We start from the raw sequence: 25,814 nt of genomic DNA on the forward strand, positions 1-25,814 counted from the left end.
GTAGAACTTGCAAGATTAATTAAACCTCATCAGTAAAACTTGCTGGAGTAATTAAACTTCGTAAGTGAAACTTCCTGGAGTAATTAAACTTCGTAAGTAAAACTTGCTAAAGTAATTAAACCTCATCAGTGAAACTTGCTAGATTAATTAAACTTCATCAGTGAAACTTGCTAGATTAAATACACCTCATCAGTGAAACTTGCTAGATTAATTAAACTTCATCAGTGAAACTTGCTAGATTAATTAAACTTCATCAGTGAAACTTGCTAGAGTAATTAAACCTTGTCAGTAAAACTTGCTAGATTAATTAAACCTTATCAGTAAAACTTGCAAGATTAATTAAACCTCATCAGTAAAACTTGCTAAATTAATTAAACCTCATCAGTGAAACTTGCCAGAGTAATTAAACCTTGTCAGTAAAACTTGCTAGATTAATTAAACCTTATCAGTAAAACTTGCAAGATTAATTAAACCTCATCAGTAAAACTTGCTAAATTAATTAAACCTCATCAGTAAAACTTGCTGGAGTAATTAAACTTCGTAAGTGAAACTTGGTAGAGTAATTAAACTTCGTAAGTAAAACTTGCTAACGTAATTAAACCTCATCAGTGAAACTTGCGAGATTAATTAAACCTAATCAGTGAAACATGCGAGATTAATTAAGCCTCATCAGTGAAACTTGCTAGATTAATTAAACCTCATCAGTGAAACCTGCTAGATTAATTAAACCTTATCAGTGAAACATGCGAGATGAATTAAACCTCATCAGTGAAACTTGCGAGATCAATTCAACTTCATCAGTGAAACTTGCTAGAGTAATTAAACCTTATCAGTAAAACTTGCTAGATTAATTAAACCTAATCAGTAAAACTTGCTAGATTAATTAAACCTCATCACTAAAACTTGCTGGAGTAATTAAACTTCGTAAGTGAAACTTGCTAGAGTAATTAAACTTCCTAAGTAAAACTTGCTAAAGTAATTAAACCTCATCAGTGAAACTTGCTAGATTAATTGAACCTAATCAGTGAAACTTGCTAGATTAATTAAACTTCATCAGTGAAACTTGCTAGATTAAATAAACTTCATCAGTGAAACTTGCTAGATTAATTAAACTTCATCAGTGAAACTTGCTGGAGTAATTAAACCTTATCAGTAAAACTTGCTGGAGTAATTAAACTTCGTAAGTGAAACTTGCTGGAGTAATTAAACTTTGTAAGTAAAACTTGCTAAAGTAATTAAACCTCATCAGTGAAACTTGCTAGATTAATTAAACTTCATCAGTGAAACTTGCTAGATTAAATAAACCTCATCAGTGAAACTTGCTAGATTAATTAAACTTCATCAGTGAAACTTGCTAGATTAATTAAACTTCATCAGTGAAACTTGCTGGAGTAATTAAACCTTATCAGTAAAACTTGCTGGAGTAATTAAACTTCGTAAGTGAAACTTGCTGGAGTAATTAAACTTCGTAAGTAAAACTTGCTAAAGTAATTAAACCTCATCAGTGAAACTTGCTAGATTAATTAAACTTCATCAGTGAAACTTGCTAGATTAAATACACCTCATCAGTGAAACTTGCTAGATTAATTAAACTTCATCAGTGAAACTTGCTAGATTAATTAAACTTCATCAGTGAAACTTGCTAGAGTAATTAAACCTTGTCAGTAAAACTTGCTAGATTAATTAAACCTCATCAGTAAAACTTGCTAGATTAATTAAACCTCATCAGTAAAACTTGCTGGAGTAATTAAACTTCGTAAGTGAAACTTGCTAGAGTAATTAAACTTCGTAAGTAAAACTTGCTAAAGTAATTGAACCTCATCAGTGAAACTTGCGAGATTAATTAAACTTCATCAGTGAAACTTGCCAGGTTAATTCAACCTAATCAGTGAAACTTGCTAGATTAATTAAACTTCATCAGTGAAACTTGCCAGGTTAATTCAACCTAATCAGTGAAACTTGCCAGATTAATTAAACTTCATCAGTGAAACTTGCTAGATTAAATAAACCTCATCAGTGAAACTTGCTAGATTAATTAAACCTAATCAGTGAAACTTGCCAGATTAATTAAACTTCATCAGTGAAACTTGCTAGATTAAATAAACCTCATCAGTGAAACTTGCTAGATTAATTAAACCTCATCAGTGAAACATGCTAGATTAATTAAACTTCATCAGTGAAACTTGCTAGAGTAATTAAACCTTATCAGTAAAACTTGCTAGATTAATTAAACCTCATCAGTAAAACTTGCTAGATTAATTAAACCTCATCAGTAAAACTTGCTGGAGTAATTAAACTTCGTGAGTGAAACTTGCTAGAGTAATTAAACTTCGTAAGTAAAACTTGCTAAAGTAATTAAACCTCATCAGTGAAACTTGCCAGATTAATTAAACTTCATCAGTGAAACTTGCTACATTAATTAAACCTCATCAGTGAAACTTGCGAGATGAATTAAACTTCATCAGTGAAACTTGCGAGATTAATTAAACCTCATCAGTGAAACATGCTGGATTAAATAAACCTCATCAGTGAAACTTGCTAGATTAATTAAACCTCATCAGTGGAACTTGCTAGATTAATTAAACTTCATCAGTGAAACTTGCTAGATTAAATAAACTTCATCAGTGAAACTTGCTAGATTAAATAAACCTCATAGTGAAACTTGCTAGATTAATTAAACCTCATCAGTGAAACTTGCTAGATTAATTAAACCTCATCAGTGAAACTTGCTAGATTAATTAAACCTCATCAGTGAAACTTGCTAGATTAATTAAACCTCATCAGTGAAACATGCAAGATTAATTAAACTTCATCAGTGAAACTTGCTAGATTAAATAAACCTCATCAGTGAAACTTGCTAGATTAATTAAACCTCATCAGTGAAACATGCTAGATTAATTCAACCTCATCAGTGAAACTTGCTAGATTAATTCAACCTCATCAGAAAAACTTGCTAGATTAAATAAACCTCATCAGTGAAACTTGCTTGATTAATTAAACTTCATCAGTGAAACTTGCCAGAGTAATTAAACCTTATCAGTAAAACTTGCTGGAGTAATTAAACTTCGTAAGTGAAACTTGCTGGAGTAATTAAACTTTGTAAGTAAAACTTGCTAAAGTAATTAAACCTCATCAGTGAAACTTGCTAGATTAATTAAACTTCATCAGTGAAACTTGCTAGATTAAATAAACCTCATCAGTGAAACTTGCTAGATTAATTAAACTTCATCAGTGAAACTTGCTAGATTAATTAAACTTCATCAGTGAAACTTGCTGGAGTAATTAAACCTTATCAGTAAAACTTGCTAGATTAATTAAACCTTATCAGTAAAACTTGCTGGAGTAATTAAACTTCGTAAGTGAAACTTGCTGGAGTAATTAAACTTCGTAAGTAAAACTTGCTAAAGTAATTAAACCTCATCAGTGAAACTTGCTAGATTAATTAAACTTCATCAGTGAAACTTGCTAGATTAAATACACCTCATCAGTGAAACTTGCTAGATTAATTAAACTTCATCAGTGAAACTTGCTAGATTAATTAAACTTCATCAGTGAAACTTGCTAGATTAATTAAACTTCATCAGTGAAACTTGCTAGAGTAATTAAACCTTGTCAGTAAAACTTGCGAGATTAATTAAACCTTATCAGTAAAACTTGCTAGATTAATTAAACCTCATCAGTAAAACTTGCTGGAGTAATTAAACTTCGTAAGTGAAACTTGCTAGAGTAATTAAACTTCGTAAGTAAAACTTGCTAAAGTAATTGAACCTCATCAGTGAAACTTGCGAGATTAATTAAACTTCATCAGTGAAACTTGCCAGGTTAATTCAACCTAATCAGTGAAACTTGCTAGATTAATTAAACTTCATCAGTGAAACTTGCCAGGTTAATTCAACCTAATCAGTGAAACTTGCTAGATTAATTAAACCTAATCAGTGAAACTTGCCAGATTAATTAAACTTCATCAGTGAAACTTGCTAGATTAAATAAACCTCATCAGTGAAACTTGCTAGATTAATTAAACCTCATCAGTGAAACATGCTAGATTAATTAAACTTCATCAGTGAAACTTGCTAGAGTAATTAAACCTTATCAGTAAAACTTGCTAGATTAATTAAACCTCATCAGTAAAACTTGCTAGATTAATTAAACCTCATCAGTAAAACTTGCTGGAGTAATTAAACTTCGTGAGTGAAACTTGCTAGAGTAATTAAACTTCGTAAGTAAAACTTGCTAAAGTAATTAAACCTCATCAGTGAAACTTGCCAGATTAATTAAACTTCATCAGTGAAACTTGCTACATTAATTAAACCTCATCAGTGAAACTTGCGAGATGAATTAAACTTCATCAGTGAAACTTGCGAGATTAATTAAACCTCATCAGTGAAACATGCTGGATTAAATAAACCTCATCAGTGAAACTTGCTAGATTAATTAAACCTCATCAGTGGAACTTGCTAGATTAATTAAACTTCATCAGTGAAACTTGCTAGATTAAATAAACTTCATCAGTGAAACTTGCTAGATTAAATAAACCTCAGAGTGAAACTTGCTATATTCATTAAACCTCATCAGTGAAACATGCTAGATTAATTCAACCTCATCAGTGAAACTTGCTAGATTAATTCAACCTCATCAGAAAAACTTGCTGGAGTAATTAAACTTCGTAAGTAGAACTTGCTAAAGTAATTAAACCTCATCAGTGAAACTTGCTAAAGTAATTAAACCTCATCAGTAAAACTTGCTAAAGTAATTAAACCTCATCAGTAAAACTTGCTAAAGTAATTAAACCTCATCAGTAAAACTTGCTAAAGTAATTAAACCTCATCAGTAAAACTTGCTAAAGTAATTAAACCTCATCAGTAAAACTTGCTAAAGTAATTAAACCTCATCAGTGAAACTTGCTAAAGTAATTAAACCTCATCTGTGAAACTTGCTAAAGTAATTAAACCTCATCAGTAAAACTTGCTGGAGTAATTAAACCTCATCAGTAAAACTTGCTGGAGTAATTAAACCTCATCAGTAAAACTTGCTGGAGTAATTAAACTTCGTAAGTAGAACTTGCTCAAGTAATTAAGCCTCATCAGTGAAACTTGCTAGAGTAATTAAACTTCGTAAGGGAAACTTGCTGGAGTCATTAAACTTCGTAAGTGAAACTTGCTGGAGTATTTAAACTTCGTAAGTAAAACTTGCTAAAGTAATTAAACCTCATCAGTGAAACTTGCTAGAGTAATTAAACTTCGTAAGTGAAACTTGCTAGATTAATTAAATCTCATCAGTAAAACTTGCTCGAGTAATTAAACTTCGTAAATGAAACTTGCTAGAGTAATTAAACTTCGTAAGTGAAACTTGCTAGAGTAATTAAACTTCGTAAGTAAAACTTGCTGAAGTAATTAAACCTCATCAGTGAAACTTGCTAGAGTAATTAAACTTCGTAGGTAAAACTTGCTAAAGTAATTAAACCTCATCAGTGAAACTTGCTAGAGTAATTAAACTTCGTAAGTGAAACTTGCTGGAGTCATGAAACTTCGTAAGTGAAACTTGCTCGAGTCATTAAACTTCGGAAGTAAAACTTGCTAAAGTAATTAAACCTCATCAGTGAAACTTGCTAGAGTAATTAAACTTCGTAAGTAAAACTTGCTAAAGTAATTAAACCTCATCAGTGAAACTTGCTAGAGTAATTAAACTTCGTAAATGAAACTTTTCTTTCTCTCTTTCAACTTTGCAGAGCATGATGCCACGGGCGTCATGGACAACCTCATGGAAGCTCTGCAGACTGGAGAAGCGTTCCGAGAACGCCGCAAACGAACATTTTCAAATGAAGAAGGTAAATTAACATCTCAATACCCATGACCCTTCCATGAGACCTCATTGAAAATGGAAAACTGTGCAATACAAGGCACTCTTATAATGCCTTCCACCTTGGTGTAATGAATGCTTCCTCCAAACCATCCATTCTGTTCCTTTAACCGACGTTGTACTTGTACTTGACAGGATTTTTTTACCTCACCTCCGAAGGTGGAAGGAGGTTATGTTTTCACCCATGTCTGTTTGTCTGGCTAAGAGCAGGATATCTCAAAAAGTTATGGACAGATTCGAACGAAATTTTGGTGGACAGGTTGGGTGGGTGTGTGATAAGAACGAATTGATTTTTTTTTTTTTTTGGGTGAAGATCCAGTTCCGGATACTATAAAATTTTGAGCGATTCTTCACCATTGAGAGACTCGGCCAAAAACTATGTATAGCACGATATTTCAAAAAGCTGTGGATGGATTATGAAAAAACTTTAGAGTACATGAAACACTTTAGAGCAGGGGCTTGCTGCAAAGACAATACCAGTCTACTACTACTGCTCGTTTAAAGATCATGTCTCCGTATTAAGAGATGGATCGGCTGATGGTCCCTCTCCACTTAGTCCTGTCAAAAGCATCCTCTTCCATTAACCCCAACAACCGCTTGTCTTTACTGATCGCATCCTTCCAGGTATTTTTTGGTCTACCTCTTGGTCTTTTCCCCTCAACTACTAAACTCGTGACTTTCTTAATGGACTCATCTGTCATTCTCACCGCATGGCCAAACCACCTTAGTCTTCTCTTTCTCAATTCTTCCTCAGTAGTACTAGCTTTGAGTCTTTCTTATGTCCACACTACCTTTCTCATCCTTTCATGTTACCCCACACATCCATCTCATCATCTTCAGCTCTGTCCTCTCTATTCTTCTCTCATCTTCTACCCTCAAGCCCCATGTCTTACTACCGTACATCAAACCTGGTCAAATACAGGATAAGTATACACTACTTTTTACTACTACTCTAAAGACATTACCAGTCCAAGGCCAAATATGAAATTGAAGGAAGTAGCTGGAAGGTTGCACTGACACCTGCCCAAATATATTAATTTGAAGTTATTAAATGCTCGGTGATGGCAGTTGTACTCTAGGTAGGCCACCTAAGTCTAATAGTTGAAATAAATAGGATGTTGATCAAGGAGTAGCTGAAGTTCCTGACTTTAACCCATCGTCAGAGAAAAAAGGGTCCGTTCGCTCCATCGAAAGGGCTAATGTCCGTAATGTCAGCTTTTCTCCTGTTGATTTACATCTATTGTTATACCTGTCCTCTGACGCAGACCGGCGTACCCTTCTCGAGCAAGAACTTCATGATACACCAGCTGCATTATTACTGGTTGCCATTACTTTTGCTATGACCTCTGTAGAATTGTTTTTAAAAGGGCATTGGGTTGCCACAACACCTGCCAGCATCGCGCATGTGAGAAGAGCAACAAACCGAGCAACTATATCCGCTCCGTTTAAAGGGAGAAAAACGAGCAGCTTTCACTCCTCCTTCATTTATTTATTTGATTTCCTGAAAGTTTCGATCTGCTCACCTCATTTTTGAATGATCAATGCTTTTCTCATGCATCAAAGGAGCCGACGAATTGTCCACACCAGTCATCCGGTGACGAATGCTTTATTTTGCTTTTGGAGTTCAGGTATTCCAAACTACAACAACCTCTTCAACCTACAACAACTTCTGTTGTTGTTGTTGTTGTTGTTGTTGTATTCCAAACTATAGAAACCATGCCAATAATATAAATGTAGAAACTCTTTTCTTTTATTTATTTTTAGCTAAAGCGTTCCTCATATTCCCATGTGTGTGTTGCTCCAATGTTGCATTTGTCTTGGTCTTCAATCAACATCATGGTCTCTATCTCCATCTGTGCCTACCTTTTTGTTCCAAGAATCCTTCCCTGCCACCCCTTAAGATTTGTGTGTATAAATATATATATATCTATATATATGTTTTTTAAAGTGGTTTCACAGTATTGTCACAACACAATAGTTCTTTTATTGTACTATTGCGTGTCCTGAACATATTCTGTTGGACTTCAAACAGAATATCATGAACTTTAAATAAAACGTTTTGCCAAATTGAACCACATTAACAACCATCAATACACATAACCATATCAACCATCAATAAATATCCACGGTATCCAACAATAATTAAATTGCTTTGTCTTTCCTCTTTGTACATCTGCAGGAATGAATTGTACATGAGCCATCAATTCCAAACCCAAACCCAGTCTCTGTCTCTGTCACTTATTGTGTCTGCTGTCTCTGTCTCCCTCGGCTTTCTGTTCCCTGTCGCCAAAATCTTCTATACGTGTACGTGTGCACGCAAGTGAGCAACCTGTTTCTGTAACTGTGTTTGTAGTAATAACCTCTTCGATCCTCTTCTGTTTTTTGTGTTGTACAACATTCTAAGTGCTTGACTTTCATTTAAAGTTGAAGGGTTGTTTCTTTTTTGTCACTTCTCTTCTTAACTTTCACCAGCAGATCGAAAGGCCGGAGTGACGTTGGAGCGCTCTCGCTCCAGAACCTTTGAGCCCGTGCTTTCTACCACCAAGTCCTCGGAACATCCGAACCCTGGCAAGAAGGCGAAGAAACAAGGGAGGACTCGGACAAAGGCCCAGAAGGCAGAAAGCTCGACAGAAGCAGAGTCGTTGTTTGCACGGCTGCGAAAGTTATGACATGGCGGCGGTGCTGGTAGTACTTTGGGACAGCGTTGCGGTTAATTATGGGTCATCTCCATATTGCATCTGCAAAATGACAGATATTGTGCTTTTTGTTTTTTTAGCCTGGCATTCCATGCCTGTGGAATATGTCGGATCCCTTACAAACCATTGAGGCAAAACAATGGGTTGTGGATGTGGAGGTGAATATTAGGGATAAGGAACTAGCCTTGGTGATGTATTGATCACAACCGACTGTTAAAGAATAATTAATTAATTTTCAGATTTTAATGTCATCAGGTTTTGGTTTACTTTTGATGAAGATGAATTTAAACATTAGGACTAATGTTAAAAAAGATGTCCATATAGTTTAAAAAAAAAAGTGCCTTGCTCCTTGTCTGAGCTTGTGGAGCTGACGTGGCCGAAGCACATTCATGTTCTACATTGTATTCATTCCTACCTGCTGTTTACACTTTATCTTTTGTTTACGTGTCCATGTGAGTGCACATGAATGTGAATCCTAAAGTACGACAAACGTGGGTGTCAAGAGCGACTGCCCAAACTATGTGCAACATTCCGAGACAGATCGACGGATCTATAAACGTTCCTTCGGATACTACGGGAGTACAATTGTCTTCTCTCGCTGCGTCCAGTGTAAGGTATCGTTGTGGTTGTTCAAGAATAATCAGAGCTCCGGTAAACATTCTCCTTATCTCGGTGTGCAACGTACGCTTCTTGCTGCCACTCTCTGTCCTTGTGCACTTCCTAGGGTTTCACCAACTGCCCGGTGCATTCTCCTCTCCCTCCTCCCTCTGTTCCATTCTATGTAATGGAATTGGACCAAGCACATCACAATGGGGAAGAAACTGTAATCGTAGCCAAATCGCCTTTATTTTTGCTAGTTTTCTTCAAGTTGTCGGATTCGTAGTCATTTCTTAAGATCGACTTTTTTGAAATTGGCCGCAAAGGAATGTAATTGTGCCAACGTCTCAGGATTAAATTATGGATACTTGGAGACTTTATGGATTTATGGTACTTAAACGACTAAGAACTAAGATTTATGTTTACTTATGACGCCTCAGCCATTTGACCTTAACTTCGGGTTGGTAATGCTGGTTGGTCAAAGGCTAACAACTTACTTGCCCAATCACAGCAGTCTTTTATATTTATGTTTCCTCCGGAATTTTGCAAAATCCGCTGCTCCCGTTTCATGGCCCAACCTCGAGGGTCCCTCCGCCTGCAAAGCTTAAATGTTTAGCCTTCCTTTTATCATGAAATCATTCCATGCTCATTCTGAAGCATGAGAGTACCTTCACAAAGAAGTCAAAATCGATACAATTTTCCTGCTGTTTTTGCTATGGAATGTAGAGATTGTTCTGTGCCTACCTTTTTGTTCCAAGAATCCTTCCCTGCCACCCCTTAAGATTTGTGTGTATAAATATATATATATCTATATATATGTTTTTTAAAGTGGTTTCACAGTATTGTCACAACACAATAGTTCTTTTATTGTACTATTGCGTGTCCTGAACATATTCTGTTGGACTTCAAACAGAATATCATGAACTTTAAATAAAACGTTTTGCCAAATTGAACCACATTAACAACCATCAATACACATAACCATATCAACCATCAATAAATATCCACGGTATCCAACAATAATTAAATTGCTTTGTCTTTCCTCTTTGTACATCTGCAGGAATGAATTGTACATGAGCCATCAATTCCAAACCCAAGTTGGTTTTGTGAACGAGCTCTCGGTTCGAGCTTTGAAGGGCACATCAAGATTAATACTTGTTGTGGTTTTTCAGGCGTCGGCCCAAATTTTCCCTTAAAGCCTCTTTATCCGATCATAGCAGCTACTCTCTCCATACGAGGAGCAGAAAAGGAACATTGATGAGTAACTATCATCAGAACCTTCAATGAGAGCTCAAGTAGTTGTCCATCACTGGTACTCAAGCTATTGAGTAGGAGAACAAACTTAAAATACAATATGTACAAGGGGAAGGGGTTGCCAGGATGGCCTAGTGGCACACTCGCCTCTAAGCTGTCTCGCTTGGGTTGGAATCCCGACCCAGCTATAAACTGTCATCCGGCGTTTCACAGGCATCAATGTGTGTGGACGTTAAACGGGCGTCCCGTCTGCCAGCATTCGTTGGTGGACGTTAAATATCCTGCAGTGTCCTTCACAAAGAATAGTTGAGCTATCGCCGGCACCATGAACAATTTACAGATTCCTGCCCGAACTGGCAGAGGGCATTGCATCAGCAGCACAGCCGCACCCTCAGCCAATGATGCTACCCCGTAACTTTGTGCTGCATATGGACGAACAAGGGAAAGGCCTTTCCTTACTCATGTTCATACTGTGGTATGGCAAAACCATACTGTGGGTGTTGTGAGCTTTGTGGAGTGAAGTATCTTAGGGATATTGTTCGACATCCAAATTGCTATGAAGAGGACGTGGCATGCTTGCCTGACTGCTTCCTCCCCTGTCTCCTAGATGACGAAGGATACCATTCACCTCGGACATCCTGTATTTCGCCTCACCGTTACTGTTCGTTCTTGACATGCGAGCCGGCTTTTGAGGACGAGGTCGTGGACCCCGGCCCCTCGGTCGACCCATTACGGACTTTTCAGATTCCCCGTCTGAGGAAGAAGGGTCCTCAAAATTATTCATCGTCTTGAGCCTCGCCAAATTTCCACATTTCCTGTCGATGACGGACGACGAGTCATTAGCACCGTATGCAGCCATGCACTCGTCAATGAAAGTCCCAAGCGGTGCTGGATGTAGTAGCGGTGGTTGAGACGTTGCAGAGAGACCGCACGACGTTGCGGGTGGCACAGTAAGAGGTGATAGGTGGAGTCTGTGTTTTGGTCGGCGCACTGCTGTTGGTGAAGCAGGGGAACTCAAGGCAGCAGGTGATGGCGTGGCTATTCGACGGGCTTCAGCCGCATGACCCAACAGCTCCCAGGTCGGTGTCAAACTTTTGGGGACTGTAGAGAAACGACATGATTACTTGACACAAATACTACCATGGAGTATCCATAGGATGTAGAATTGTTGAAATCAGGCAAACCATACCATAGAGCCTCGAAGGACCGTTGTGTGCTTGGCAATGGTATCCCACATGCAGCGAGATATTTTGATCCTGGTCACTCTCACCCCCTTCACTGTCCCGTGGGTCGCTTTCTCCTCTCCCGCTGTCTTTGGTGCTCAAACCGTCTATCTCTCTCCCTTTTAAACGCCTGTTGAATAGAAGAAGATGGGTCACCAACAACGAAGTCCAAAACCAATTGCATTGCAGGCCTAAGTATGTGACACTCGGTTCCAGAAATTGACGTTTCTTATGTGGCACTCAAGATTTGGAAGTTTCTTTACAAATATGGAGAATTTTCGGACCACCTCATTCAGCTCCTACAATTATAACAATGTTCTTATGATATATATTTGCCATACCTCAAAAAAGAACAAATTTGCAATTAATATCACCACAAGTCCACCAGCTATTACAACTGTCATCACCAATTCTGGTTTGCCACAGATAGACTGCACAAGAGAGGTTTGCCACAGCCCTTCGTGGTGGACTACCTGCAGTGACATATGGTTTGTGAGTAGTGAGAATAGCCCTCGAGTCTAAGAGCGCACACATTAGGTCTTTTGGGAGGGCTGGCAGGAAGGATTATAGGTGTGCACTAATCTCGACCCAGCTGTAAACTCTCATCCTGGTGCTTCACAGGCGATTCATCAATTTGTCGTCCCTCGGATGGACGTTAAACGGGTGTCCTCTCTGCCGGCATCAGTAGGTCGATGTTAAAGATCCCACAGTGTTCTTAGTGAAGAGTAGGTGAGCTATCGCTGGCACCATGAACAAATTACAAAATTCCTGCCCTAACCTACAGGGGGCACTGCATCAGTGGCAAAGCTGCACCCTCAGCCACTATGCAACCTATAACCACCTGCATATGAAATATATGAGTAATTTTGAGGAAGGGACTAGATATTATTTAAAGGTGGTCTGAGGCTCATGGAGCCTGGTGTTGGCTTAGCGGCTAGGGTGCCAGCTTAGGATCCTAGGATCCTGGGTTCGAATCCCGGTCGATCGCTGAATTAACGCCAGGGGGGTTGACTCAGCCTGTCATCCTTCCGAGGTCGGCAAATTGAGTACCAGTTCACTGGTAATTCCCCGTTTGTCGTAAAAAGGTGACAAAAAGGGTTGGCGGCAGGAAGGGCATCCGGCCGCAAAACATTGCTTCAAAAAGGGGACCAAAAAAACAACAACAACCATGGTCCCCGAAAAAGGCCAACCCCTGCTTGCGGGGAAAAATGGCCTCTAAAGGTGTTTTTTTTTTTTTTTAAAGGCTCATGGAGGACCTCGTACATAGCCTTAGATGCAGGACAACGACACTAGGAAACTACAGTAGTTCTACATGAACTACCAGGACATTGAATCGTGCAAATGGACAAATATTTGAACTTGAGATTCCAGCATCATGAGCGACGTCCTCAGATGTATGACAATGCAAAATAGGCCAACACAATTTGGTACAAAGGTTGGAGGAGCTTGTTTAATTATTCAATAATAGGATTGGAGAGCTTGCTTATCTTACTATAATAATAGCCGTAGATGATTCTGTCTGTCTGTCTGTCTATCTGTTGGGTGTCTGTCCGGGGTGTGGCTTACTCGGTTTGCAGAGTAGCTCCACCCATAGCTCCACCCATTCTGGGAGTGGCTATAAACAAATATCCACCATTTTATTAACTCGCATAGCTTTGAGTCCTGTTTTGTAGGCCCGTGGTGTCTTGCTCTCCCCCAGTTTTATTTCAAATCAAATTCGATAAATCATTTCATTTTTCACAGTCGCTAGCATAGTTTTAGACTCGGTTGAAAAAAAACGGGAAGAAAATCCGATGAAAGTTGCCGTTTATAGAACGAAATGAATTCTCAAAGGCCTGTAACTTCAAGGCCATTGAGTCTCTCTCACGCCTTTATCTCCAATCTAACTCACCATATGATTTCATTTTTATCGATGGTTTTACTTTTAGACTCGGTGTCAGCAATAATTGAGAACAATCCACACACGCGGGAAAATGCAGAGATATATTTTTTAAAATCGCGTCATGGTGTATCATACACCGCCCAACATGACACCGCCGGCAATGTGTCGATATATATTAAAAATTCGCTTTTGCTTTTCCGTTATGATATATTACTATTTCGTTTGATGATAGTCGTCACAAAAACGTCAACAATGATGCCGACATATATTTCTTCGTTTTTATTTCATTCAACATATTAGCCGGAAGTAAAATATGTTTCAGGAAATTACCGAGAGATATTTCTTCGTTTTTTTTATTAGTTATGTGCGCATACACTTTAAATAGGTTTATTTGAAATCTTTAATTTTCCACAAACATTCCACACACGCGGGAAAATGCAGAGATATATTTTTTAAAATCGCGTCATGGTGTATCATACACCGCCCAACATGACACCGACGGCAATGTGTCGATATCTATTTTAAATTCGATATATCATTTCATTTTTCACAGTCGCTAACATAGTTTTAGACTCGGTTGAAAAAAAACGAGAAGAAAATCCGATGAAAGTTGCCGTTTATAGAACGAAATGAATTCTCAAATGCCTGTAACTTCAAGGCCATTGAGTCTCTCTCACGCCTTTATCTCCAATCTAACTCACCATATGATTTCATTTTTATCGATGGTTTTAGAGTCGGTGTCAGCAATAATTGAGAACATTCCACACACGCGGGAAAATGCAGATATATTTTTTAAAATCGCGTCATGGTGTATCATACACCGCCTAACATGACACCGACGGCAACGTGTCGATACATATTAAAAATTCGATATATCATTTCATTTTTCACAGTCGCTAACATAGTTTTCGACTCGGTTGAAAAAAAACGGGAAGGAAATCCAATGAAAGTTGCCGTTTATAGAACGAAATGAATTCTCAAACGCCTGTAACTTCAACTTCAAGGCCATTGAGTCTCTCTCACGCCTTTATCTCCAATCTAACTCACCATATGATTTCATTTTTATCGATGGTTTTGGACTCGGTGTCAGCAATAATTGAGAACATTCCACACACGCGGGAAAATGCAGAGATATATTTTTAAAAATCGCGTCATGGTGTATCATACACCGCCCAACATGACACCGACGGCAACGTGTCGATATATATTAAAAATTCGCTTTTGCTTTTCCGTTAAGATATATTACTTTTTCGTTTGATGACAGTCGTCACAAAAACGTCAACAATGATGCCGACATATATTTCTTCGTTTTTATTTAATTCAACATTATTAGCCGGAAGTAAAATATGTTTCAGGAAATTACCGAGAGATATTTCTTCGTTTTTTAAAATTAGTTATGTGCGAATACACTTTAAATAGGTTTATTTGAAATCTTTAATTTTCCACAATATAATTTACTTGCCATTTATCATTTGATGATTACGAGACAAATTCCTCTTGAGGATCGTGACAATTCATGCGCTGCGTGGAAACTTCTATTTCCAAAATGAATGAGACGATCGATGAAGAACGCAGACTTGAACAGGATGCAGCAAGAAAACGAATGAGACGGGCGAACGAGTCCATCGACGAACGTCAATGCAAACTTGCGGGGTCACCCGTGGGAATCCCACGGGCATGGATGTGTGTGACATTTCGACATATTGAGTTAGATGCTGCACATTCATTTTTACAAAATGGTTACTGGCAAGTCATCAGATCCAGAAATGGTGTAAAAACCACCGTTTAGAGGCCATTTTTCCCCGCAAAGCGGGGGTTGGCCTTTTCGGGGACCGTGGTAGTTGTTGTTTTTTTGTCCCCTTTTTGAAGCAATGTTTTACGGCCGGATGCCCTTCCTGACGCCAACCCTTTTTGCCGCCTTCAACGACAAACAGGGAATTACCAGTGAACTGGTACTCAATTAGCCGACCTCGGAAGGATGACAGGCTGAGTCAACCCCCCTGGCATTAATTCGGCGATCGACCGAGATTCGAACCCAGGATCCTAAGCCGGCACCCTAGCCGCTAGCCCAACACCAGAAATGGTGTCATGAACACAATTTATTTACGCACAAGCACAAAAGCAAGACGGGCCGATTTCCGATTCCGACGGGCCGACGGGCGAGACGGGCCGATTTCCGATTCCGACGGGCCGATTTGGAGCAAGAAAAAGAACGAGATGGGAGAAAAAGGAGAGAAACGAGACGGGGAAAGCCGATTGGAGAGGCGAGTGAGGCGCGATTGGAGAGGAGTGTGAGGCGCGATTGGAGAGGAGTGTGAGGCACGATTGGAGAGGAGTGTGAGGCGTGATTGGAGAGGAGTGTGAGGCACGATTGGAGAGGAGTGATTGGAGGGGAGTGTGAGGCACGATTGGAGAGGAGTGTGAGGCACGATTGGAGAGGAGTGTGAGGCGCGATTGGAGAGGAGTGTGAGGCGCGATTGGAGAGGAGTGTGAGGCGCGATTGGAGAGGCGTGTGAAGGATTGCAGAGGAGAGGAGTGTGAGGGATTGGAGAGGTGAGGGATTGGAAAGGAGAGGGATGTGAGGGTTTGGAGAGGAGAGGAGTGCTAGGTGGAGAGAGGAGAGTGTCAGGTGGAGACAGGAGAGTGTCAGGTGGAGACAGGAGAGTGTCAGGTGGAGAGGAGTGAGGGGTCACATATTATGTGAAATAACTAAATTCACACCATTTCTGGATCTGATGACTTGCCAGTAACCATTTTGTAAAAATGAATGTGCAGCATATAACTCAATATGTCGAAATGTCACACACATCCATGCCCGTGGGATTCCCACGGGTGACCCCGCTAGTCTTACTATAATTCACCAAATGTCCGTCCGTCTGTCTGTCTGTCCATTTGAAGGTACCATAAAAACTACTGAACCGATCGCAACGATATTTTGGGTGGGTAATCCTGGGATCTCCAGGAGTAAAATAGGCTATTTAGTTTTAAAATAGGCTAGTTGTTAAAAGTTCCCAATTTCAGCTTTAGTCTCCAGCATTCTCAGGTTTGGACTCCCGCATAACATTCGCGTTCGCATAACGTTCATTGTGACGATGTTGTTTTCCCGTGTGCCGCACAAACGGCTGCACCGATCGCTGCACAGCTGCACCGATTGGACTCTGTGACCTCGGACAAAGACCTTTTATAAGGACACGGGTTGAATCCCTGCTTGAGAGAATTCCAAACCCCTCCCCGCCATCACGGCCGTCTCTCCAACTTACAATCCCACGAGATATGCGGAAAGGACGACCCAAAACCAATATAAACATCATTAAACATTATTTGTATATAAACATCATTAAAAGTAAATAATCACCTCGGCCAAAGTTCAAACGACATTTAATCTCTACATGAGAGAATTTCACAAAGCTATTTGGGCGGTGAATACGCTAACAGATCGCTGTCTCCATCGACCTTGCCAAGGCCGTAACACCTATCGGCTCAAAATCCTTTTAACTGTTGATTTGGTAGTTTTTGCAATGCAGGAAACATTAACAATGTTGTTAAAAGTTTATTTTGTGATTAATTGGAGTTATGTTGTTTGGAATAAAAAAAGAGATATCGAGTTCAAGTGAATGACGACATGCCGTGATTTTTTATACTTTCTGAATGTGAACTTCGCGGATCGCCATATACAGATTCGCCACGGTCCCACGATCGATGTTTCTATATGTGTACGTACCCGTTTTTTTGCGAACGGGTACGTTTTTCATGGAAGTTCTTCACGAACTTGCTGTCCGTGTCTGACGTGCGACTGAAGGTGCCACAGGAATGTGGAATTTATTGGTTTCATGCTTTAGCATTCGCCGTATCTGCATTGCCTGTTTGCTTCTGGCCTCCCACCTGTGCATAGCACGGGTATCTCCCCAATTTATTATTTAATAATAGGATTGGAGAACTTGTTTATTTATTTAATAATAGGATTGGAGAGCTTGCTTATTTATTTAATAATAGGATTGGAGAGCTTGCTTATTTATTTAATAATAGCATCTCGATTGCCTTTGTCTTGTTGGATATTCGCTTACTGGTGCCAATAATGATCTCACTGAGTGGGCCTTTCTTGTCGCGTCTCCTCAATTTGAGCATTCTGTGGGTTCCCACCAGTTGGGTGTCCATAAACATTTCCTGGGGTATTCCTCAGTTGTGAATAAGTTCAGAAGGTATTCCTCTTTGGTATAAAGACATTTATACTTTTTTAACTCAACTGGACTATGTCCAGCCGAGTTTTTGTCGACACCCAGTGTCCGTCGTCCGTCTGTCGTCTGTCTGTCTGTCTGCCGCCTGTAAGCAATTCGACGTCTACGCTCTAAAAGTCACATATTGATGAAATTTGATGAAACTTGTTATGCAGCATCTTTAAGACATAAACTAGTTTGGGATTGCATTTGGGTGTTGCACGCCCAAAAATGGGTGCGGCAGGGCAGCCATATTGAAAAATCAATTTTTGTCATATATTTTTAGCACATATAAACTATATAGTTTGTGGTTCTATTATGCATATTCTAACCATATTGATATAGACCAGTTGAGTTCAGGTTCCCTGGAACCTCTCTAGTTTGTTGTTGTTTTTGATCTACTCACCTGATGCCTTCATATGGTCTATTGAAGTGCCCATCACGTTTCACCTGTGAACATAATGTATCATTAGTTTTAGAAAGGCCTTTGCCATAAAGAAAATAATTTCTCATAATTTTATGAAAAACTTGTCCATTAACATTTTGTTAGTGGAGTTATGGGGTCCTGGAATGACCGGAAAGCATTTTTTTTTTGATCTACATGTAACGTCTATTCGAGCATGACCTAATCGGGGCAAAAGGTAGCTTTGAGGGACTCTTTAAGGAGCGTCAGTTTACAAAAACATGTCCTATTGTATGCCGAGCGATTTCAGTCGCAGTCGACATAAGTTGGGCATGATGAATATTGTAAGAATACAATCCTCAAAACGAGTGTTGCTGATGCAGTCACTTACATCATTGACTTTGCTGTTGCTGTCACAGCAGTTGTTCCTGGAAAGGTCGAGGCTGTTGGGGCATAGCTGGTATGGGGAGCATCTTTGGGGTGAATTGGCCCCGTAGGATTGTAGGCATTCGTTGACCCAATTTCGGGTCGGGAGCAAGTTGGATTGATCCACTGAAGTCTGCACGCAGGAGCACAGTTGGTCGGCATGCGGCTCGTTGTCCACTGCTGCGTGGGGACCGTTGCCAATGGTACCGTTTTTAACGTCGCCGTCATTGGTTGCCAGTTCCGAAGGTGGCTTGCTGTAAAACGTCTCGGCCGTGCGGCAGTTGTACGTCCGCATCTCCTTGTTCTCTCGGCGACACACCAATGCTACCGTGACCATGATTATAAGCAGCAGCATGCAAACACTGCCCAGCGAAACGATCAGGATCAGTGGCAAGCCCAGTAAATGTGTGCTTGTATCATCTTCGTTGTCATGAACTTGAGGTTGCGGCAGTGAGTTCACAAGCACAATGCAAAGAGAGGCAAGAGTGGAGCGAGGGGGAACACCCTTGTCGGAGACTTCTACCAGAAGCTCGTATCTCTCCCCCTCTGGTCCACTTAAGTCCTCCACATTTGTTATTTGGCCGGAGTCTCTGTCCAGTTGGAAAAGGTCGCTGTTTCCACGCAAAAGTCGAAACGCCAGGCGGCCATTGTCACCAAAGTCCGGGTCTGTCGCGGCCACGACCGTGACCGGTTGTGCAGCTCGCAATCCTCTTAGGGCATAAACCGTAGCATTTCCACCTTGAAGTCGGGGAGATTTCACTTTCGGAGCGTTGTCATTGACGTCGTTTATCACAACTGTGACCTGAACAGAGGCGCTGCGCCTAGGCTCGCCTCGGTCCTCCGCCTTTATCACAAAGTGAACGGCACGGATACTTTCACGATCAAATGAACGAATAGCGTGCACAGCACCACTTTCTCCATCCACAACCACCAACTCTGAGGCACCTGGCCTTTGGTTACCAAGCTCTACAATTTCATAGGCAATTCGGCCGTTGTCTCCTTCATCGTGATCTCGAGCGGAGACCGTCAGCAAGAGGACGTTGGGTTGGTTGTTCTCTTCGACAGAAACCTCGTAAAAGGGTTCGTCGAATCGTGGTGCGTTGTCATTTCCATCTGTTACATGCAATTGTAAGCTGCTTCGTGTTTGCAGCGGAGGTGTTCCGCCGTCCTCAGCTACCAGCGTCAAGTTGTAGATCCTCGTCTTTTCTCGATCTAGTTGTCCTTCCGTCACAATAATGAAATCGCCCCGGCGGAGCTGCCGGAGCCGAAAAGGTACAGGGCTTTCAAAGCGGAGTGAGGTCCGTCCGTTGTCTCCAGAATCTTGATCTTCGACCCGCACAAACATCACAAAAGAACCAGGTGCCTCAACTTCACTTATGGACAATGAGGCAAGCTTGTGTTCGTCCTCAGATGGAAATGTAATTTGTGGGGTGTTGTCATTTTCGTCTTCGACGGTGATGGTTACTTTGCAGTAGGCCGGTACTCCACCAAGCCCACCATCACTAGCTTCAATATAGAGCTCATGCGAGGCCTTTTCTTCATAGTCCAGCGGTGTGCGCAAGGTCAATTCACCTGTCTGTGGATGTATGGCAAACATGCGACGCTCCTGCAATTCTGTAAGCGAAGCGAAGGCGTACTTAACGATTCCATTGACTCCATCGTCGTCGTCTGTGGCAGCAACACGTATCAATGTGGAGCCCGGTTTCGTTCCTTCGGAGATGTTGGCCTTATAGACGGTCTGCTCAAAGGTAGGCGTGTGGTCATTGATGTCGGCAACGGAAATGACTATTTTGCAACTGGATGATCGTGGACGGTCCCCATGATCATGAGCAGTTAGCGTTAAAAGTACCTGAGGTTCTCTTTCACGATCAAGCGGCTGCCGGAGCACGAGTTCTAAAGATCCTCCGCCAAAGGCGCCATCTTGCTTGATGTCTAACTTGAATGTTGGAGCTCCTGTGAGTGTGTAGCTGAGCTGTCCGTTGTGGCCGGCGTCAAGGTCCACTGCACCCTTGGTGACAAGAAGCATGGAGCACTTTCGGTACAGACCTTTCCAAGGTTTCATGATAAGTTGTACATTCCTTCAATAATTCAGATGAATTACCAGAGTTGTTTTGGATTTTTTAAAATAAAAGTATGCTGCTCTCCGAATGTGTCAACAAACTAAAGTGCAATGTTATTTGAAATTTTGTATGCTCAAAGACTGGCAGGGACGGACATTAGGAGCACCCTGGGTGCATTGGGCACCGGGTACAGCAGGACATCCCCTCACACAGCTATCCTCGGCCAATGATTTTATGTGCCAATCTATTATTACTTGGCTTCGGAGGATGTCGTAGGCCGGCTCACCTGAGCTGTCTGGCCTGTGTTCAAATCTCGACCTGGCTATAAACGATCATCCTGGTGTTTCACAGGTAGGGCAAGTCATCAACGTGTGTGCCATGCCTCTGATGGACGTTAAACTGAGAACCTCGTTTGCCAACATTAGTTGCTGGACGTTAAAGATCCCACGGTATCCTCTGTGAGGAGCAGGTGAGCTATCGCCGGCACCCTGAACAAATTACTAATTTCCTGCTCTAACCTACTCGGCCGAGCTGGTTCATGAAAGACGGGCCAAAAACTTTCCTCGGCCAACCCCACGAGGTGGGAGTAATTGAGGCCGTTAAAGACTCATCCATTATTCCTTGATATCATTATCCATGCGAGAGGGGATGTCCTAGTCCACCCAGTTTCCACTATTAATTGACATTCCATCCCAAAACTGCCCTGTGCACTCATTTCTTTTTTTAAAGTAACGATTTGCCAAAGTTCCCCCCATGATGCTCTGCATTTAACTACCTGCATTGGGAATCGGGAGTTGATGGATGCTCCTTCGCTGATGCTCATGGTGACGTGAGGTGATCGGAATGTCGGGCTGTGGTCGTTGATGTCCACGACGTGCAGGGAAAGGCGTGCTGGGGAGCGTACAGGCTGCGCGAGTATAGCTTCCAGAGGGAGCACACATGACGACGAGGTCCGTGACGAACACAGCAGCTCTCGGTCGATCCTGGAACTAACCTGTGGGTCAGACACGCCGTAAAGAGTTTCAACTTTAATCGAAACCTGGAAGCAGTTGCTTATCGCTTCGACTGTTGTCGGTATCATCACGTCTATGGTTGGGGCAGCGCACGATGTCGGTCCGGAATACGAGACCCAGGTGGTCGGTGAAAGATGGTCAGTCAACTGACATTGTCCGATACGAGCTTAACTTGCGGAGAGAGCGAGATGTATTCTGCAATTGTAGTAACAAGTCATTTGAAAATATTCTTCTAGGAGAATCCGTTTGAAATTTGAAGGCCAATCAGAAATCAAAATATCGGATAGGGAAAGCCCATTTTGTTTGGGTGGATGGTTTGCCACCGACATGTTGAAGGTCAGGGTGTTTGAGTACCTTCAGAACTCCTTTAGCAAGGTCCACCTTGACGAGGTCAGTGTGAGGTCCCGGTAGGAGCTGGAACTGTCTGCGGTGCATTTCGCTAACGGAGAGGCCCAGGGCTTTGGAAAGGCTCCCAATGACCGTGCCCGCGGGAGACTCCTCGATGACCGAGAGGGAGGTAGGCGCAGCGGCGAGGCTGGAGGAGCTTACCAAGGATGCTGCGATCAGCCAAGCTTGCCACATGGCTCGATGCGTCCACTCTGAGGATGAAAGACAAAACGAGACGGACAGATGTGCATCAGTTGACAGAATGAGTCGGTGAACGTGTCCTTTCTCCTAAAGATTCGTGGAACTGTGGAACAGCTTTCACATTTAATTATATAATTCGGTGCCATCTATTTATTACGTACAAAAGATTTAACACTTTGGCAGAACTGTGGAACAGCTTTCACATTTAATTATATAATTCGGTGCCATCTATTTATTACGTACAAAAGATTTAACACTTTGGCAGAACTGTGGAACAGCTTTCACATTTAATTATATAATTCGGTGCCATCTATTTATTACGTACAAAAGATTTAACACTTTGGCAGAACTGTGGAACAGCTTTCACATTTAATTATATAATTCGGTGCCATCTATTTGTTACGTACAAACTATTTCACACTTTGGCCTAACTTATTCTTCAATTCCGACACACTTCTTTGCCTTCCATCAACACTCCTTGTGTGTCCAGTGGAAGGAATTTTAACTTCTCACAATTCCTTCCTTCCCAGGACACGTTCATAGCCAAAAGATGCGCCCATTATAATCCCGACATGAGGAGACGTCGTCATTTCAGACGAGGTGCAATGATATCAGAAATTAACAAATTGATCATCGAACCCGTAACTAAAATAAATAATTACGATTTGGATTATTTGTTTTGTTTTTAACTAATTAATCAATTTAGAAAAAAGTGAGTTACCTGGTGAGCGGTTTCGTTGGATTTCAAACTTGAACAAACGTGTGACCTCCTCGGGATTCGTCCACTCGAGTCCAAACCCCAGGATGTTTCGCGGGTTTTAATCCTGGAAAGGGGGGAGTGGAAGCAGAAAGGGAACTATGGCTGAGTAGGGGCCGGGGAGGGGATGTAAGGGGGTCGTGAGCAGGAAAAGCACGTGGACGGGTGGAGAACTTTGAGGAAGGAAATGTGACGTCACTGCATGGCGACCCTGTGGTCCCTTCGAGGCGGGACGTGTTTGCTTTAAGGTCGTCCGTCTCTCGCTCTGGATCCTGGATACAGCTGCCCCGGCGATGTTCGACTGGGAAATCAGGACGATCCGCGTCTCCATTGTCTGACACCCGAGCAACGTTGGTGTAAGACCACGAGGGTCTGACGTGAACTGGTGCCACGGCACGTGAAGTACTTCAAAGGCGGCTGTCTTAAATGGGTGCACTCGAAAACTGGCAGTTTCACCACTGACTGCAATGGGTGCATTTTATGGTGTAGAATGTACAACAACGACCACACGCGCCACCTCTTGACAAGACCCTCTCACAAATACGCAGCTACCCACAGCCACAGGTCCTCCACCAATATTCCGATACCTCTTCGATCTACGATCCTTCTAGCTCTAGGTACCGATATCATCCAAATTTGAACCTATCTAATGCTTTTCCTGTTACTACCAATTTCCACGGAGAGCATTTCATGGTTTAACCACTCTAAGAGAACCCATCGACCTTCCCCACTCCCTGCCCCCCCCCCAATCCCCCTTCCATCACAACTCCTCAATCACTTTCCCACAACCACAACTCCTGAACCACCCCCTTCACCACAACTCCTGAACCATCCCTCCACCACAACTCCTGAACCACCCCCTTCACCACAACTCCTGAACCATCCCTCCACCACAACTCCTGAAACACCCCCTCCACAACAACTCCTCAACCACCCCGTCTCCCTCTCCACCACAACTCCTCAACCACCCCCTCCCCCTCCACAACAACTCCTCAATCACCCCCTCGACCACAAATCCTCAACGACCCCCCCCCATCAACCAACCATAATTCCTCAACCCTCCCCCGCAACTCCTCAACCTCCCCACCACCACCACCACAACCACAACTCCTCAACCCCCCACCTCCTGTCCACAGGCTACGGATTTTTATTTTTATTTTTTTTGTATACTGAATCGAGGCTCGTGAAAGAGCTAACATTTATTTCACAAACAAATCAACCGGACAAACAAAATATATAAAAAGAGGGAGCGGAAGACAAGATGGGGAGAGAAGGGGAAGCACACAAACACAACATTTGAGAGCAGGGAGATGTGTGGGAGGGAGAGGGCTTGGGGGGAGGAGGTGTGGGAAGGGGGTGGGGGGTGGGAGAGGTATAAAACACAAGGACACCAAGGACTTCCAGGACAGAAGTTGGTATTTCAAAAAAGTGCATTTGGGGTGAAATTAGCGGGGGTAGAAAAGATCAAGGTTTTGGATGGGGGAAGATAAGAGATGGTGGTGAACAGCCGTTTTAAAGACTTGGAGGGTGGAGTGGGATTGAAGAGAGTGAGGGAGTTTGTTCCAGAGGCAGGAGAAAAGAGGAATGAAGGAGTGAAGGTGAGCAGAGAGTCTTGATTTTGGCAGTTTAACCATAAGAGGGTTGCAGGCAGATCTTGTGCGACCTGTAGGAATATTTGGGGGACCGAGTCCAGAGAGAGCTGGGGGAGCAAGGCCAGAGAGGAGTCGGTAGAAGACAGAAAGACCACCAACCTGCCTGCGGTGAGTGAGTGAAAGGCCCTTGGAGTTAGCTTCATCGCGGGAGATTCCAATGATTCTGAACGCTTTGGTTTCAACAGCGTGAAGACGAGCTAGGTGTGAGGCAGGAGCACCAGCCCAGAGGGGAGAGCAGTATTCCATTGAGCTGCGGATGAAAGCCTTGTATGTGGTGAGGAGCTCAGGTGTGCCAGGGAAGGACTTCACACGACGGAGGATGCCCAGTCGGCGACTGGCTTTGGAGGCCAGATTTGAAATGTGGTTTTCCCAGGAAAGATCATGGCACATAGTGAGACCCAAAAGCTTGAGTGACAGAACTTCTTGGAGAGGATTGTTGAGAAAGTAGATGGGAGGGTTGTCCAGTCGATCTTTTCGGAGAGACATAGTAAGAGTGTGAGATTTGTCAGGATTGAAAGACATGTTCCACTTGTTTGACCAGTCTGTGGTTTTGTCCAAGTCTTCAGAGAGTGAGGAGGCTGCAGACTGCCGATCTGAGGGAAGAGGAATGGAGCGGCAGAGAGTGGAGTCATCAGCAAAGAGATAGAGAGGATTTTCAAGAGAGTCAGAGAGATCATTGATGAAGACCAGAAAAAGCACAGGGCCCAGAACACTGCCTTGGGGAACTCCAGCCTGAACAGGAAGAGGAGATGAGAGAAACCCATTCAGGGCCACACGTTGACGACGACTAGAGAGGAAGTCCGCCAGCCATGCATGGAGATTTCCATGGATACCAAAGGAGGAGAGTTTGGTGAGCAGAGCGAGGTGCCAGACCGTATCGAAGGCACATGATATGTCGAGGGAGACAGCTCTTATTTCCTGTTTGGCATTGAGGACCTCCATCCATTGTTGAGACAGCAGAAGCAGCATGTCCAGAGTAGAGTGACCTGGTCTGAAACCAAATTGATGATCAGAGATCAAGCCATTGGAGAAGAGGAAAGATTTCATATCTGAAGCAATGATGGATTCCATGACTTTGCTGATAATTGGGAGAAGGCTGATTGGTCTGTAGTTGCTAGGATCTGTTTTTGCACCTTTTTTGTGCAAAGCGGTGATGTTGGCTGATTTCCAAGCAGATGGCAGTTGACCTT

The 25,814-nt window shown here is 42.0% G+C and overlaps 2 protein-coding genes across 4 annotated transcripts in view; one reads left to right on the top strand and one right to left on the bottom strand.

Moving 5' to 3' along the window:
• Positions 1-10,105, top strand: part of LOC137439629 (protein diaphanous homolog 2) — a 132,414-nt gene extending 122,309 nt beyond the window's left edge. For 2 of the 3 annotated variants that reach the window (XM_068135569.2, XM_068135571.2), the window contains 2 exons: positions 5,729-5,827; positions 8,332-10,105. In XM_068135569.2, coding sequence (XP_067991670.2) covers positions 5,729-5,827; positions 8,332-8,528 — 296 coding nt within the window. In that variant the 3' untranslated portion in view covers positions 8,529-10,105. The remainder of the gene's footprint in view (positions 1-5,728; positions 5,828-8,331) is intronic. The other variant, XM_068135570.2, reaches the window with a different exon arrangement.
• LOC137439630 (protocadherin beta-16) lies at positions 9,995-23,028 on the bottom strand. Its single transcript, XM_068135572.2, has 7 exons — positions 22,937-23,028; positions 21,982-22,226; positions 21,390-21,608; positions 18,520-20,562; positions 18,132-18,175; positions 11,596-11,759; positions 9,995-11,507 (listed from the first exon to the last, which is right to left on the bottom strand). The coding sequence occupies exons 2-7, from the start codon at positions 22,207-22,209 to the stop codon at positions 10,933-10,935; spliced, it is 3,273 nt and encodes a 1,090-aa protein (XP_067991673.2). The 5' UTR covers positions 22,210-22,226; positions 22,937-23,028; the 3' UTR covers positions 9,995-10,932.
• Between the last annotated feature and the right edge of the window lie 2,786 nt (positions 23,029-25,814).

This window comes from Myxine glutinosa, chromosome 14 (assembly GCF_964187855.1).
Source record: "Myxine glutinosa chromosome 14, kmMyxGlut1.1, whole genome shotgun sequence".
NCBI lineage: Eukaryota > Metazoa > Chordata > Myxini > Myxiniformes > Myxinidae > Myxine > Myxine glutinosa.

Excerpts from the sequence above, each read along its gene's own strand:
- LOC137439630 (XM_068135572.2), bottom strand. The coding sequence starts at position 22,209 with ATGTGGCAAGCTTGGCTGATCGCAGCATCCTTGGTAAGCTCCTCCAGC. Across the intron at positions 21,609-21,981 it reads TTGCTAAAGGAGTTCTGAAG|GTTAGTTCCAGGATCGACCG; the intron begins GTACTCAAACAC and ends TCTGACCCACAG. Across the intron at positions 11,508-11,595 it reads CGGTCCTTCGAGGCTCTATG|TCCCCAAAAGTTTGACACCG; the intron begins GTATGGTTTGCC and ends GTTTCTCTACAG.